General features: G+C 41.3%; 1 protein-coding gene and 1 pseudogene across 1 annotated transcript; one reads left to right on the top strand and one right to left on the bottom strand.

Annotated features, from left to right (window-relative positions):
* The first annotated feature begins 1,717 nt into the window (after positions 1 to 1,717).
* Positions 1,718 to 7,317, top strand: LOC109481767 (MAM and LDL-receptor class A domain-containing protein 1-like). The gene is made up of 8 exons (XM_019784359.1): positions 1,718 to 1,792; positions 2,027 to 2,124; positions 2,518 to 2,594; positions 3,862 to 3,996; positions 4,180 to 4,326; positions 5,648 to 5,904; positions 6,350 to 6,431; positions 6,868 to 7,317. Exons 1-8 carry the CDS (start codon positions 1,718 to 1,720, stop codon positions 7,008 to 7,010), a joined length of 1,014 nt encoding a protein of 337 aa, XP_019639918.1. The 3' UTR covers positions 7,011 to 7,317.
* A 7,182-nt stretch (positions 7,318 to 14,499) lies between these two features.
* The window catches only part of LOC109481769, a 7,096-nt pseudogene continuing 4,439 nt past the window's right edge, over positions 14,500 to 17,156 (bottom strand).

Here is a 17,156-nt window from a genome sequence, read left to right as displayed (position 1 = left end):
GTTTGGGCCCCCTAGCAGCTTGTTCTGGAACTGCAGGTTAGTTTCTGGTAAAAACTTTCAAAGCCAATAAGTCCAGATTGGAACAGCGTATTGTAACAGAGACAGATGTACATGATTAAATGCAAATTATGCAAATGAGGACTTAATTTGCATAATTAATGAGGAAATTCTATATTTACAGTGTTTCATATAATGGTACTGCTATACGTGTAATCTATTTAATCTGTGACAGGCGGAACATCAATAGATACCAATCATGCAAATGATGACCTAATTTGCATAATTACTGTGAAAATTCTGTGAATCCTTATTGGTGAATGATGGGAATTTTATACCTCGTAACATTTTGTAAGTTACTTAAAGGTTTGCATTGCTATGCATATATTATGTTAATGTAGAGGTTATTTGCATAATTAATGAGGACAAAGCAAGCCCATATTTCATGGAGGTATGAGATCTCGGAACTCTTGTTAAAACTTTTAAAGTTTTTAAACTAAATATTTCATTCCTTTCACAGGTGGCTCTTCTGACATCCAACAGGGGGGTACTACAGTGTCCCACTGGGTGTATGTTGGTGGTGGGGGCAGTGGTTCCATGATTTTCATCATCATAATCTGCCTGTGCTGCAAAAAAGCTGGCTAGGCTGTAGGGAATGTCAAAATGTTGAATAATCTTACCGAATAAATCGCAGTTATGTTCATCGCACTAACTGTACATGCACTAACTGTATGGAGTGATTTGATAGAAACATGGGGAATCGAACCCATCTAGTAGATAGTAGAATATGTCTAGAAACAAGTATTTGAAACTTTGAAACTTCATTTACACAAATTCTTGCAGACAATAAGTCTGAATTGGCAGGCATTTACAAAGAAATAGGTTAAAAGCGCTAAGGAGTTAAAATAGACAATCAATCAAACTCGATTTACAATAAAAAATATAGATGTGATAAAAATTGTATAGTCTAAATATAATACAAGTCATGAGGTCACGTCGGTATTTACAGATTGTCAGTTAAAGTGTTTGTTCAGCAAGTTTGTCATGTAAGGTATCGCAGAGTTTTTGTGGCGAGTTGTTCTACAGATGGGAGTGTCCAGTTTATTAGTAATACGTGTGTTTGTGTTTCTGTACGTAGTAGCAAGTGTTGAAGTGCAAGCTCTATGTAACGATTACAAAGAAAATGAAATGTTGCAAATCTTACCTCTGTGCCATGTAGATTTATAACCTATACTGCTATACTGTAGGGGATTACGGATAGCGAGGGACGGTTGGGGAATTGTGTGGAGAAAAAGACACCGTCTTTTGATGTTGGTAATAATGTCTCCAAGGGCACCGTGAAAATATCAAGAAACGCCCCCCCACACACACACGCACAGATACAAATATCGTGCCTATTTAGTATAGACATAGGTCCTGTTACCCATTACTGAACTTAATAACTGTGTTGAAGTACCAGAAATGTAAACAATTAAAAATTAGCCCTTGCCACTGAAAATTTATCATGGCCTTTCGAGACACAGACTAGCTGGCAGCTAATGTCAATATTCATGACCTTTTTTATGGACGAAAAGAGAAAAGTTCAACAATTTTTCAACCGGTCCCAAAGTCCACACATCCTTATACAGCAACGTCCAAAACCGTGTCCTCTAATTGGGCAACTTTTGATAGACGGAATTAGTGAACGTGCCAGACAGCCGTCAATGTATCAGACGGCAAGATGGCTGTGCTGGCCAGGGGAAGCCCACTTCGTCGCCTCACCCTGATGGTTCTCCTGTTATGCCTCTTCATGGAAGTAGGTTAGCAACAAATTTCTACATGACTTTTTTCAACATTTCATCGCAAAATTTCAGGACTTTTTGGATCTTTTTTGTGTGAATTCTGGACAGGATCAAGAACTTTTCCTTTTCAATATCTATGAGTCCCAGGCCAGTCTGTTTGTTATCATACGAAGTCATGAATAGATAAAAAGAAATAAATCCTTTTTTTAATTGTAAGAGTCTCCTTTTTTTTCTATTTTTTTCTGAAGTACATCGTGGAGGCGGCGGCGGAGGAGGCGTTCGTGTGTTTGTCAGATTGGCGCTTGGGGATCATGGAGCACTTGTACTGCGCCGTGTGGAAACAGAGGTAACAAACAACTTCCAGAATATAGAAATACTGGACTGTTTGTATGGGACAGAGTGAAAGCAAACTGTAATGTAAAATATTATTAGTGGTGCCATAGCTAAGTGCGAGCTCGAGAGATATATATGTGCATAACGATACAAAACAAGTATTTTTTTTTATTTCACAACAATTATTACGCGATTCCGATTATGATGATATGATTACGTACATAAGTTTAGATCTCTACGATGATGCATCCGTGCTCACATGTACATTTACAACACCTTTTGGATCATCGGTTTTTGTCCTGTTGTTAGGCGAAAGAACCCGCACACGCACGAACTACTGTTGTAGCGGCGAGGGCGCTTCAACAGAGTGGCATACGGTGCCTTGCAACCGGTTCTGCTACAACAGCGGGACTCCATCCGGTGACGGCTGCCGCTGTACCTCACAGTACGAGGGGCGATGTTGTAATGTCCACAAGCCACAAGGTAATATCATTGTTTTAACTACCTTTTTAACCAGTAATTAAAAAGGGTCAAGAAAGGACAGAATAATTCACCACAAGTATACTAGATACTGCATAAATGTGTACAAGAAAGATCTATTCATATCTATGAGAACAACCAGCTGTCAGATCTAAGACCTCTTATCTCCAATATCCGAAGAACGGATATCGCTTTTGTATGCCGCTACCTACTCAATATTTCTGTATATTTACCAAATAGCTATAGTTATTACTCCGTGAAGGAGGTCAGGACCTCCGGACGGAGTGTTGTGATCGGCTGATTTTTCATGTTCGCAGTCAAACCACTGGGTTCTCTTTGTGTAATCGGCACGCAATTTTATACGCCGTCTGCGGGCATGCCCGTGTTGATGCACGAATGTGTATTTTTGCCGTTGCTGCTTTCGCGGTCGATGTAATATTGCAGACGCACCCCTACAATTACGAGGCGAATTGTAATGGTCCAGAAAAACGCGTTGTTTGGAATAGCAGTGGGGGGGTGGGTGGAACTTCATGCAGATACGGGGTGGTTTTGATAAGTGGTTCCAGATGTTTTTGCCCATGGTTAAGAGATGGCAAGTTTTTTTTAAGATGTTCGCAGCCAAAATGCATTCTTCCGTACGTCGCATTTCTGTGTAATTTCGCATGTGGTGTGGCATTATGTCCGGGATGATGCACGTTCTTTTTATTTTACCGTAGCTGTTTTGATATTGGAGTAAATGCATATTTTAGAAACATCCCTACTTTTACAATCCTGTGGAATAGGCCGTAGGTTTAGGCAGTTGTCTGGTAGCAGAGGTTCTCCAAGCAGATATCCCGGGTATCTGACCGGCGGAAGTAACACTCGCGGTGCTAGCTGCGACTGTTGCTGGAATTTGGTCTGTTCCAGTCGCGCTTAATAAGTAACAGGCACGGTAAGACGGTGTCTTCGTTAATAGTGACACGACCATGATAGTCCGATCTTTATGTGAATGCAATGATTGTGTGTGTGTAATCAAAATGAACTTCAAACTTGAAGCACAGTATCTTTACACGCCCTGGGAGCAGTAATGGATTTAGGTCTTTTTATGTTTTATGCTTGTGACGCGCCCTCATTGTATTAACCGTTGCCTAATTATAATGTCTGCACAGTAGGTCTGGCGTTGACCCTTGGGATTGTTTTTGTTGAAATATATAAATCTTCACGGAGGATTGTCACCTATGGCTTCTTGTTGGTTTTCAATTGATTGGGTTTTATTTAGTTTCCACTTCAGGCACATTTAACTGTGACTTTGAGCTGGGACTGTGCGGATGGAGACAGGCCTACGACGACAACTTTGACTGGAGCCGACGCAGTGGATCGACTCCTTCCTCCAACACCGGACCGAATGCTGACCACACCACTGGAAGTACGTGTCTAAGAAGCATTACAAATAGTCCTTGGTGTTTCTGGTACTACATGTATATGCTTGTCTGTGTTGGGACTTAAGAGTTGTACCATGGTACTTTAGATTAGTTGTTGCTCCGTTACTACTGGAGTAGAAGTTACGNATGGCTTCTTGTTGGTTTTCAATTGATTGGGTTTTATTTAGTTTCCACTTCAGGCACATTTAACTGTGACTTTGAGCTGGGACTGTGCGGATGGAGACAGGCCTACGACGACAACTTTGACTGGAGCCGACGCAGTGGATCGACTCCTTCCTCCAACACCGGACCGAATGCTGACCACACCACTGGAAGTACGTGTCTAAGAAGCATTACAAATAGTCCTTGGTGTTTTCTGGTACTACATGTATATGCTTGTCTGTGTTGGGACTTAAGAGTTGTACCATGGTACTTTAGATTAGTTGTTGCTCCGTTACTACTGGAGTAGAAGTTACGTTGACTACTTAAAAAAAAACTACTTAAAAAAAAAACAGGGGGACTGTTCCCGTTTCAACCTACCCTGGTAGCCAGACTATTAAATGTATCAGGCCGTTCGCCGATTCCCTTCGGTAGCCAAAAGCAATACGGCTACGTGGGAGTTGAGCCCGAGGGAATTCGGGCAGCCCTTTCAGCTTCAACTATCTTCTATCTGTTCAAAACAAATCCTTTATAGTTAATACCACGAAATTAATAATCGGAGCACACTGCCTGGAGATTGAAAAAGGCAGACACAACAATATACCAGCCACGACTCAGAGATTATGCCCTACGTGCAAAGATGGAGTTGAAGACGAATATCATTTTCTGATGACATGCCCCACATACGACGAAGAGAGACGCAAATTAATGCAGATGATCCGATGTAAGACTACTAAAACATTACCCAACACATCTAGAGAGACGTTCCATGTACTTATGTCATGTCCAGACACATTTTCTGTATATATAGGTCAATACATTTATAATGCCATGCAAAAAAGACATCTTAGAATAGCTGCATAAGTAGAGTCACTGAATTTTTTATCAACTACATGTGTATAGTGTAGCGTATCGTAGCATTTATATGTAGAATTTTAACATTCCTGGCAAGTAACTTAGTATACACTCTGTTTAGTAGCCATAGAACATGTTAAGTATAATTAGGTACAACTGCTCACTGTACCCTTCATGTGTATAGTTTAGCGTAATGTAGAGTGTACATGTAGAGTCAAAATATTCTCTAGCCAGTAGTTCTTTATAATACTGTCAGATACAATGTCCGTTGACCATATATATAGCATTATGTTAGACACATACCAACTAGTAATTCTATTATTTGCCATACATTGAACCCGTGACAATCGTTGTGCAATAAACTTTAACTTGACTTGACTTGACTTGACTTTTCAGGCGTTCGGAGATCGGTCATTTGTGGTGGTGGTGGTGGTGGGGTATATTCTGATCAAACGTAGATCGAAAGGAATAGAATACTATTCCAGGGCTGGCGGCCGGAGCTTCTATTGCGTGCGATCTACGTTTGATCAGAAAATAAGCCCCCCCACCCCCCCAAAAAAATGACCGATCCCGGATCACCTGAAAAGGAGGCTACGGCCCTTTACTCTTTGCCTATTTAATACTGATGTTTGTCTTGCCCAGGTGGCTATTATATCTACATCGAGACGTCTTCTGTCTCATCCGGTAGTGTCGCCCGTGTGATCAGTCCTCTCGTTACTGCTACAAGTGCCAAGTGTGTCCAGTTCTGTTACCACATGTACGGTAGGAACGTGAACAGGCTCAAAGTGTACATCAAGACTGGCTCATCGCTTGGGAATCCTGTGTGGACTCGGACAGGAGCACAGGGAAATCAGTGGAACTTTGGGCAGGTAGACATTCCAGCAGGGATATCATTCAATGTAAGTAAAGATTGGTTCCTGACGTCTTCGCGACTTTAAGGTTGTGTGCATATGGGTATGTGTGGCTATATGTGTATGTGCTAATCTGTTTGCGTGCTGGAGTGTGTTTGAGTGTGTGTGTGTGTGTGTGTGTGTGTGTGTGTGTGTGTGTGTGTGTGTGTGTGTGTGTGTGTGTGTGTGTGTGTGTGTGTGTGTGTGTGTGTGTGTGCGTGTGTGTATGTATGTAAGGTTTATGCGCTATAGATGATTTGATGATAATGAAGTGTGAGCTCTTGGATCATACTTTAATGTTGAAAAATGTTAGAATGAGTCTCAAATATAATTCACCATTTCAGATGTTCTTAGATGTCGATATATGTTCAGGTATCAGCTGACTAAATGTTTCTAATTGATTTAGAGTAATGGTAAGAAAACAACACCCATGTAAATTAATATTTGCCCATAGATTGTGTTTGAAGCAAGCCGGGGATCTGGATATTATGGAGACATCTCGCTGGATGACATCTCTATTGTGGACAACTCATCTGGTAGGTTTGATATCATATAAAGGAAGAAACCTTATAAAAACAGTGTTATTGGAAAGGTATTCTTGGTACTTCAATGGGCTTCTTCTTGAACCCAGGGGAACTCTTTTTTTTCAGACTTAAAAATGCTTCTGTCACTAAAAGAACTAATACTATAGTATGTCCGTGACAATAGTTCTCCTGCAGTAACCAAATAAATCTGTATCCATCAACAACTTCTTAAGTTATACTAACCACAAATATACAGACAGACAGGCACTACCAAAACACACACAAAAATACCTCAATTTTTCATGAAGGGAATAATTCGGAAAGAATGCCTCCAAAAGGCCAGACCCTTCTTCCTTGCAAATGCAGTGCCAATTACTGGTGTGTGGCAGATAGATAATAAAGAAGTTCAGCATTATTTCAATTCAAATCATTTCATTTTTGTTCACAGGGCAACAAGATACAGGGCAACAAGATACCATCATTATCAACTACACTTCAATAAACCTCAAGCTTGGTCTTGGCCTGGGTTTACCACTCGGTATCCTAGCCCTCGCCATCCTCGTCTACGTTTGTAAGAAAAAATGTGGCTAGGTTGAAGGAACAGGCAAAACCAAAGGAGATGCCTCATCGTCCAAATTGAACGTGGACTTGATGAATAATCACTTTTGATTTAATTACGGCGTGTTGTTTTGTTCTGTGTTGTGTAGTGCAGTGCTGTGTTGAGTTTTAGCATATATCGGATCACTTTTAGCAGAAAACATGGCATGGTACGGCATAATTCTACATAATTATTATATGACTACCAGTAGAATTGTTTTGTAAAATCAATACCACTTCCTGATTTGCTTTTGTTTTCCTTGTTTTCTTATGCTATGATATTTTCTTTGTGTTAATATTGGTTTCTTATGTTGTTCTTACTCATAACAACTTATGATTTGACTAATGGAAATTTATTTATTTTTTGTTCCATATGATTTGTTCTTGATTGTCTTACCTTATTGTTTAGTATATTTAATTCGCTGTGTTAACTTTATATTATCTTGTACCTATTTTGAGTTAATTTGTTTGCTTGTCCCTTAATACATTGCAAGTTAAATGTAAATGTAATAAATGTATGTAAATAAGAGATCGTAAAATTAATAGGATTTGAGAGAGTCCACTAGACAAACCTTCAGGTTTCTTGGGCTCTCCAGCATATATTTGCTTGTATATAATTTCATTTTATACTGTTACTTTTTTATGTGCAAACTGACAATAAACAAACAATAATAAATTGTATATAGATTTTAGCCAAATGATCCAGGAAAGTCTCTCTCAGTTACTGTACACTACGTTACAAGATCATTAGGTAGCTTTTTGTCACCAGTATCCGTAAGAAGTATTGTGTGCAGTGTTGCTTGCTTTGGAGTGCCACAAATATCATGTCAGGAAAATTTAATGATTCTGTGAGAGTATGAAGGTAATAAAAAGAAATTGTATCTCGAGTCTGTTCACCATTATATTTTAGAGAGCCATTCTGTTAAGCCTCGTTCCTACTGAAGTTCTGATTCTAAATTCCATGATTGTTGTTGCTTTAATAGGAGTAAACTTAGAACCTATCGCTGTTGTATGTGTGTACATGATCTTTTTTATTAAAAGTAAAATGAAACAGTCATGATCGAGATGAAGCATACTGTGTTTTTTTTATTCAACAAAATAACTGTAAATAATACAAAAGTAAACTGAAAAGCCAAGAAGGCTTGTACAAATAGAAAATAACATAAAGAACGGAAAAGCCTCCCATATCATAAAGCCATTACTTTCGAGCTTGACGAAATGAAAATAATCTTAACAATGACATAATAACAATAACAGAAATTATAATGAACACAGAGTTCCCCACTTACCCCGATGCTTCTCCAGCATACTGTGTTTTGATTGCCAGAAATATAACAGTTTGCCACAGATCGTGTTTTCATCCAGACGCCTCAGTCAATGCTGCTTACATACGAGGTCGGAGGTATTATTGCCCATCCGGTTTAAAGCACAGAATGTCGGGAAATCTCTTCGATTAAACTACACTATGTCTCTTTATATCTTAAGTAAATCTTAAGTCGTTCTACAGTCGTATTTTATTTATTTAATTTTTTTTATTTGTTCACATAGAAAAAGGTACAAGACAATCCACGAGTAAAGAGACTATAATTCAGGCTGCACGTGCCAATGCGAAGGCGTGCCATAAGAGCACCAGAATAACGAGGACCGTGACTGAAGTACTCAAATTTAACAGGCCGTTGAATAATTTTTATTCAAAGGTCACCCTAGGGTGCTGTCATAATTTCTCAATTGACGAAAAAGAGGAATATTCATCTCTATTGAATTCTAGTATCTTTATTTCTATCGTAACATTCGTAAGGCCACAGCAAGTACGTTTTATGGTTAGTAGGATGCTAAACTATAATAAGTATTATTGACCAAGAAGCTAACAAAAACCTAACAAAAATACTAAGTATATATTAAACTAGATGCCACCCATTCATTACTCATGCTCTGCAGCACGGAATAACAATACATTTTGTACCTGGCATAGTATGAAAATGGTTTGTTGTTCATGTATCCAGATCTGATAGTATATTAGGCCGTTCAAGGAGTGAATACAGGATGCGGCTTGACTGGAACAAAATGAAATTAGATATGACGCAAAATCGTCAGAAATGATATCAGTCATGTCTCCCTCAAAGGCTAAATATTTTTTCAGAATTATTTTCCTATAATCATATTACCCTGATGTAAGTATGGGGGAAGGAACCCTAATCCATTGGCGTTTTTTCTTCTTCTGAATGCATAAATTATCATAACCTCCTATGTAGATCTTCTAGATGGCCGGTGTTTTTGCATGGCTTCATGTAGTCGGGGAAGTTGTGATTATATACTTTTAATTATAACACATTAAAATGTGTTGCTTGCTTTCAGCTGTCAACGGGAAAATCCGTATTTGGAACACAATGCAATGTCCCGTTCATAAGCTTCATTGACTTTGTATCAGTCCTTGTATGTATTAAATTGCCATGCCATTTCTTTGGTAGACGTCCCCTGACTTACTAAAAACGACACATTCGTAATTTGAACGCCTAGAAGCTGTCCTTCGAATTGTAACGTTACGTGTTGCCACATGATATTACATTTATTTCAGTTTTCATAGGATTTCACACAAATTTAAATGTTATACGCCTGTTTGAGAAACTAAAAGTCACAATTCACATAAACATTCTACTGACTTCAAAGAGTTTTTTCGTTCCTTTGAAAACAGAAGATAAAAGCTCCACGCCTGAACATACCACAGATTTCTTAAACGACCTACTTACAACAGGTGGTCAGAAGTTAATAAAAAAAAAGAAAAAAAATCTACAAATATTTTATAATTTCCTCTGAGCTTTATTAGTCTGTTGCTAAGCTAAAACTGTAATCATTCAACTTTTCTCAGCGTGGCAACATGGGTGACTTGAGAGTATCGATATCGTGTTGAAATGCGGTCGTTTCTACCGTATCTTCGTTTATGTGTGTATTGAAAAATTACAACAAACATATTCGTGTGTAACAAAAACGTACTCATCCTGGTTATTTGTTTTCTATTCAGTTTTGTGTCACAACACAATGTTTTGAAATTTGATCTGCTGTGTTATTTTCTAATAAAATGAGGACAATATTGTTGTTGTTATGTAATTTTTATCGATAGAATTCTACTTTTGGGGTTTATTACTATTACAATAACTATAGAGATAATTTTACTCGATCATCAGATCATCAAAATAACTAGCCTGGGTGCCATCCCCAGTAGTATATTCGCCAGCTCTATAACTGGGTCTGGACTTGATGACATATGAAACGTCTGGTGATGACGTCACGTAATGAGCTAGTCCGAGCAGCGGGTCTTCATTTGATTGGCTGACCCTCAGAGGCGACGGCCAATGGCGCGCCTGTATTATTCAAGTGATGTCTGTTGTTTTGTAAACACAGATCTTCGCGCGAGTGTTCCTTTTCTCGGTGCGTTCTGTTTTTGCGAGGTCAACATCAAGTTATAGAGCTGGCGAATATACTACTGGGGATGGCACCCAGGCTACAAAATAACACCGATTTTGTCATCTTCTAAGCTATACTGTAATCATACCCACTCATCACACATCCACATATGCAATCCACAACACCATAGAACAGTCAGAAACAGAGGGGTTACAACACTTAGATAATTTATTCAAACTCATCAACCTTAACAAGGTTTGGGTCTTATTTTATAACCGTCTATGTGGTGACAATATTAGGCCTACACGAGTTATCATCTCAACAATATAAAAGATTATCTCAATAAGACCATGCAGTGTAAAATATTTTAGTATTATGATCATCAACACAAATGCATGCTGAGATGGCACTATCATTCAAGTATATTATTCAATACCTTACACATCATATTATCTAGTTCATGTTTACAAATTGTTTCAAGGCACATCATTTGTATACATTAACTTAAAACTCTACTAGTACAGATTAATATGACATTATTTAACAATATCAACATCACAGTGTTAACTCTTTACAAAAGCGTTTTGCTTCTGCACTTTAATGTACACTTTCTTGGTTGCGAAACGTCATCCCAAATCATCTAAAAGTACCATTGCAACTAACTGCCGTGTGCTATGCCAAACTCAAATCATCAGTATATGGTATATATTGTTTGTTATACATGAGTTTGCCTTGCCACTAACACCAACCTTCGCACAATATGAAGATATACTAGTATCGTTTGCTCTGTTTCTTCTTCTTCTCCATACAAATAAGGGCAATAACCTAGACCAGATGGCTGTAACTATGGCTTTTGCTGTAGCAGACACCCTGTGGTGTTGGGTTACATTATGTAGCAAGTGGTCCCACAGGATAAGAGGGGCTGGTCACCATGTATAAGAAAGCGTTTAAGTGAGAATAAACAGAGCAATAGTTTGTTAGGATATGGACCATGTACATGTGAAGGTAAACATTATGCATTTGCATTGCAAATGTTACTTTTCTAGTTACAGAGTGTATTCTTCAGGAACGCTATGGCCGCAAGCTGCTTACGAATTACACACATGCAACAGTTATGCGCATGCAAGGTGATGATATCACAAGGGTAATGTACTAGATTTATTGCTGGACTATATTTATGACGATTATCATTGATCAGATCCATACGGTACGCTTGTAGAGAGCCCTTTGAAGCAGGGCCTTAGAATTTAAACATATTGTTCATCATCATCATCTGGTCGTGAGAGTTTCACGGATGCCCGTGACTCTTTTCCGCCATCCCTCTCTGTCCTCCATGGTCCTGGGCAGGTCTTCTGGTCTGCAGCCCGCATCCTCACATAGTTGGTGTATGTAGGTTGTGCAGGGTCTGCCTACACTAGCATGCCCGTGTTTGGGTGCCCAGAGAAGGACGTCACTAACAATCTCTTCCTTGCTCCTCCAAGCATGTCCAGCAACATATTGTTACACATAGGATATATAACGTATTGTATATGGAGCACAGTACAACAGATTGCCCGACTAACCCACCATATCTATTGAGGAATCACAACTTCACAGGCATGCAAGGCACGAAATGGCAAGTTTAGCCTTCGCTGTCCATTGGTTATAGGTGGTGTATTGTGGATCAGCCTGTCCCGCGCTCGAATCCCAGCTGTTGTCGCATATCTGAATCCGACTTGCACTCAAAGCTGTGCATACTTTGGGGAATACTGCATTAGAGATCTCTCAAACACATTTGTATGCATTTTCATGATAAATATTCGTTACACAGCACCATGTTTCCAGTTTCAGTTTTATTCAGATCCACAATTAGCCTCATAAGAGGCTATTCTTCCTGTGGTCTGCACATTCATATTCACATACATATATTACAAACGTACAAAACATTACAAAATTAACAGTACATGGCAAACTTTACACAATTCACTATTTACAATCCAGTACTTTGCTAGTTGCCTATGTTATTCCACAACTGTGACATCCTGTATATAAAGCGCTTTTTCTGAGAGTTTGATTTTGGTTTTGGTAGTCTGATTTTGTTTGTGCTAGTTGAACGTGTTCGGTACTTGTATTTTCAATCTGAAGATTAGATTGATATTCGTTATGCCCTGTCTCGTGTCATGTCTAAAATATGTGAAAATGATCTTCTTAACTATCTTGAACAAGCAGATTTAAGAACAGAATTAAATCCATGTAAGATATAATGTCTATGGATAGAAGTGCACTGTTATTACACACTAGGCGGCAAGGAAATACATTATGTTAATTCTACAAACATTAGTTATCACTTTAGCACAACCTAACATCTTTTTACAGATGGATTGACACCACCAGCATTACCCTGTTCATGATGTGCATTATCATTCCATATTTGTTTGAAATTACTTAGTAACATATCGTAATAACCAGGAAGGAGTATTGTGGCACTATGTTTTGTTTGATATATTCAAACCTCTATATTTTCATAGAATAAATTGTATGGTTTTTCTTTGATAACAAAAAAACTAGAATAATTCATACAGATATTGTAAATATCACTCATACATGAAATGGATAGAAGTCCTGCTTTCCTCCTTCGTGATTTCCATCTTAGAAAATTGCTACATTTATTCCAGGAAAGTGTTGCTAGAATTAGCAATTGCAGCAACACTCTCTACAGCCTATATATAGGCTGGTATCCCGTCTATCGTAGTTGGGGCAGACTGTCTTCGGGGCTGTAATAATTTCCCCCCGCCCAGCTCAACAGACCGCCCGGTAGGATTGTTACGCTTGTGATATTAGCAGTTTGGCACGCCGGGAGTTGATTAGCGTGGTGGGGATAAGCAAATTCCCGTCGTGCAGAACCTACCGGGGAACCTAGCTCAGGCGTGCGGGAAAGAGCTTCAGTAGCCCCGAAGAAAACCCGCCCCAAGCGCCTAACACCAGGTTGTCTACAGCCGGGATGCAATTCTGGGAACAGCCATTCGAAAAGGAACACTAAAAACTAAGGAGAAAACCATCACGGCCATATTTGCGTCCCTCAGAGGACTGTGCAATTTTGTTCGACGTATGTCAAAAATTCTTAATTTAGGGGCAAACATTTCCAAGCAGATACAGATTGGAAACATACACCAAGGACATTCTACGAGGAGCTTCCACCACAAGGACATTCTGTTGTAGAATGTCCTTGCTCCTTGCATACATGCGCATTTCCAATATGTAGTATGTATGCACAATTGCATGTATGCAAGTTTGTCTGATTTTGACGTGTGTAGCATGGACATTTTCTATCATTCATTCATTGATCGATTTTGCAAGTTTGAATGTGTATTTTTGTCGTCCTTTTCGTGTGTTCTTTTCTTTTCACTTTGCATCGGATATCATTTTGAGAGTCAAGAAGACATCAACTTTTGTTTCTATGACCTTGGCCCCTACTATATGCAATCTCTAATATTTTCCACGTCAATTGGATGAATGTTTGGCCGATTTTAATATGTTTTGAGGGAACAAAGGAAATCAACAAATAAAGAAAGTCCTATTTAGGATTTATCGTCAATCATGCAATTTATCTCCATATTTTTTGTATTATTAGCAACTAATTATGTGAATCATCCCTTGAACAATCTGGATACCAAAAGTCATAATATAACAACCCTTTTAAGTATTTTTCTCCTTCAAAGTCTCAAACTAAAACACCTTCCAACATATCAAATATCATCAAAATCCATCCACAACGTCCGGAGTTATCATGTTGTTGTGGCTGTGTGTCGAAATATCATTACAGAATGTTGGTGGGTTTTTTTCTATAGGAATTACGATATCGATATGCTATATATTTTCTTTTAAGGAAAATTTAAAAATTTGTTTCTTACCACGAGCAAAAAGGTTAGTATTTCTGTTGACAACTTTCAGTCAAAAGCTGATTGACAGAAATGTGCACGTGACACATGGGGGGGAGATTATAGTCAAATTTCAAATTTGGGCGAGTGACTATGTGAAATGTCCAATAAACAATAAAAGATGTCGGGACGAATTTCGTGTTATTTCCTTCATTTTGTACGGCTCACTGAATCTGAGAGTTAGCGGACGCCGGTTCATAGCTGTTTGTCTCGGGGTTTTCTGGGGTGTTGTTTACTGCCTCTCTGCGGTCATTCTGGCAGTAGGCAGCCGCCTGAGACCCACCAGCACCGGCCGCAGGGGAGGGACAGACGTACCTGTTTGCCCCACCGGTGGCGGCCTGGCTGGGACGGTTTTCATCATACATGACGGACTGAGTACCGGTCTCACTACCAGGCGAGGCGGCGGGCTGGTAGGTATTGGCCGCGGGGGATGCTGCGGAGTTGCAGACTGCCTCGCTAGGGTCATGCTGGTCATATGTGTTGGACAGGGTACGCTTTAGGTCGGTGGCCAGGGCAGGAGAGTTGTAGCAAGGTGCCTTGCGGGCACGCTGGGCGGCGCTGGCATTCTGCTGGTAGGCAGAGGACTTAGTGGTACCGATGTTGGGGAGAATGGAGGGATGTTTGTAGCAGCTTTGGCCGGACTTGTCGCGACCATTTCGGCCATAGGCAGCCAGGACGGCCAGGGCCCTGTTTGGTTTCTGACGGGGCGCTCGGTTCTGTACGGGCGGGACGGCACGGGGTGTGTGTGCGCGCGGGGCGGCTTGTCGCGCGGTACGCTGGGCACAGCTTAGCCAGCCCGTACGGGGTGATTTCTGACTGCGAAGATTCGGCCCTGCGCAAGTCAGGGTGGTCATTGAAACCACCCTCAGCGTAAGGGCTGATGACAGACTCTGCATCATTCAAGCTGTCGTGATCCTCCAAACGCCCCTCAGCGTACGGACTGATCTCTGACTCCTCCGAGTTGCCACCTGGAAGGGGCCACCTGGAGCAGGCAGCGACCTGGTTGCCATTGCGGGATGGTCCTGCACCGTTATCGGGGACATTGCGCTTGAGCTTCTGCTTGATACAACTGGCCATGGCGCATCCCCAAACCCCTACCGCAGCAGCCGACAACCCGCCCAGAGCTGCCCACACGATGTACCACGTTAGATCTGCATCATCGCTCGTGCCAGTAGCCAGCGGTGTAGTGCTGATGCCACTGGGCATCGGTGTGGTGCTGATGCTGACTGAGAATGGGTGTCGTGTTGAGGAGTGTCAGTTCGGTTGCTGTCAGTGTTGTCATGTCAGAGTGTGCGCGCGCGCTCGCCGCAAAGACGGCAGTGTCGGAGCCAGTTTCCGAAGAAGCCGTACAAGTGGTGTTCCCAAAGGACAAGGGCTCGGCGGTCTCAAGCCAAATGGTGAAGCTGGACCTCCCCATGTAGTTAGAACACAGGCTGCGATTTCCTGTTTCCCCGAACAGGTCTTCTGGTCCCTTACATTTCACCCAGCCCTCAGCCTTTAGGTCGGTCACCACTGTCACGGTTAGGTTGCCTGTCGGGAGACTGTCGTGTGTGGTCGTGTCTGTGTCGTATGTTATGTCGAGTGTGTGGTGTGAGCCGTCAGGGAAGGCAAAGGTCACTGTAGGCAATTGCTCCCAATACACGTCGCCAGCGGCCTCGTACTTGTACGCGGCGCTGCGCTCAACATGCGTAACCTCGACCAGCGGTACAGGGAAGGGCAATCCGTCGGGATTGACCGGAGCGGGAGGGTTTGGCATCAGCGGCGAGGCGGGGCAGCTTGCTGTCGGGGGGATCCGCATTACCCTGGCGTAACGCCTCTTAAACTTGAACTTGCTCAGCCCCTCGAGGTCGTACAGCCAATCGTTCGCACACGTACAGCGCGGCGGGTTGTCCAGTGAGACAAGCATGAATTTCTGCTCCCGACCTTCCAGCGCCATGGCGGCAATCGCATTTCCACGCACGTTGACATGGGTTGGAAATAACGATTTGAACCAACCACCAGACAGGAAGGTCAGTCGGTTTCTCGCCAGATTTAGAGAAGCCAGTGGCTTGTTTGAGTGAAACGCGCCCTCAGCAATGTGGGAGATTCTGTTACCCTCCAGGTTCACGAATTGTAGCCGTTCAAGACCGTAGAACATCTCCGCGCCGATAGATCGCAGTTTGTTCTCAACCGCGCGGACATATTCTACGGACTTGATCGCCTGCAAGGTCCCCCGTGCTACAGTAGCGATAAGATTGGCACTTAAACCACCGCGGCTGCACCCCCAGGAACGCGCCGGGCGACAGCGTCAGGATCTGGTTGTCCACAAGGATGAGGTAGGACAACCTGGGCAACCCATGGAAGCAGCCATCCTGCAGCAAATCATACTAGTACTGAGCTTCGTATGGTAACATCAGGAAATTGATATCAAAATGATTAACGTATTCCCTCCTCTCCCTTCCTGTATGCCTACTACTGTATGGGATATGGAGAGTGAAACATGCATAACGAGAAAAGAGAACGGCTCAAACTTTTATGTCTGGGAGAAACAATCGACGCTCTGGGGCTGGAACCAAACATGTATTAAATTCAGACTTCAATACGTCTTTGACTGGGTTAGCAGGATCTTAAACATGAAAAAGTTAAAGATATGATCATGAATCTAAAACAATAACATATGATGGATTGTGAGAAACACATGTTAATTCTAAAATCTCACCTCCAGATGTGTGATGTTGTTCTCCAAGAGCAGCAGATACTTCAGACCCTCCATCCCAGCAAACGTGCCGTTCTTCAGAGTCTGGACATTGCTCCTCAGATGACCAGCTCAGATACCTGTGGC

The sequence above is a fragment of the Branchiostoma belcheri genome, unplaced genomic scaffold, assembly GCF_001625305.1.
Source record: "Branchiostoma belcheri isolate BF01 breed outbred unplaced genomic scaffold, Haploidv18h27 scaffold579, whole genome shotgun sequence".
Taxonomy (NCBI): domain Eukaryota; kingdom Metazoa; phylum Chordata; class Leptocardii; order Amphioxiformes; family Branchiostomatidae; genus Branchiostoma; species Branchiostoma belcheri.
This window is presented reverse-complemented; position numbering and strand designations above follow the sequence as displayed.

Bases quoted from the DNA above. Each gene is read 5' to 3' on its own strand.
- LOC109481767 (XM_019784359.1), top strand. From the start codon at position 1,718: ATGGCTGTGCTGGCCAGGGGAAGCCCACTTCGTCGCCTCACCCTGATG. The intron at 1,793-2,026 runs GTAGGTTAGCAA...TTTTTTCTGAAG, and splicing joins TGTTATGCCTCTTCATGGAA to TACATCGTGGAGGCGGCGGC. The intron at 2,125-2,517 runs GTAACAAACAAC...CTGCTACAACAG, and splicing joins TGCGCCGTGTGGAAACAGAG to CGGGACTCCATCCGGTGACG.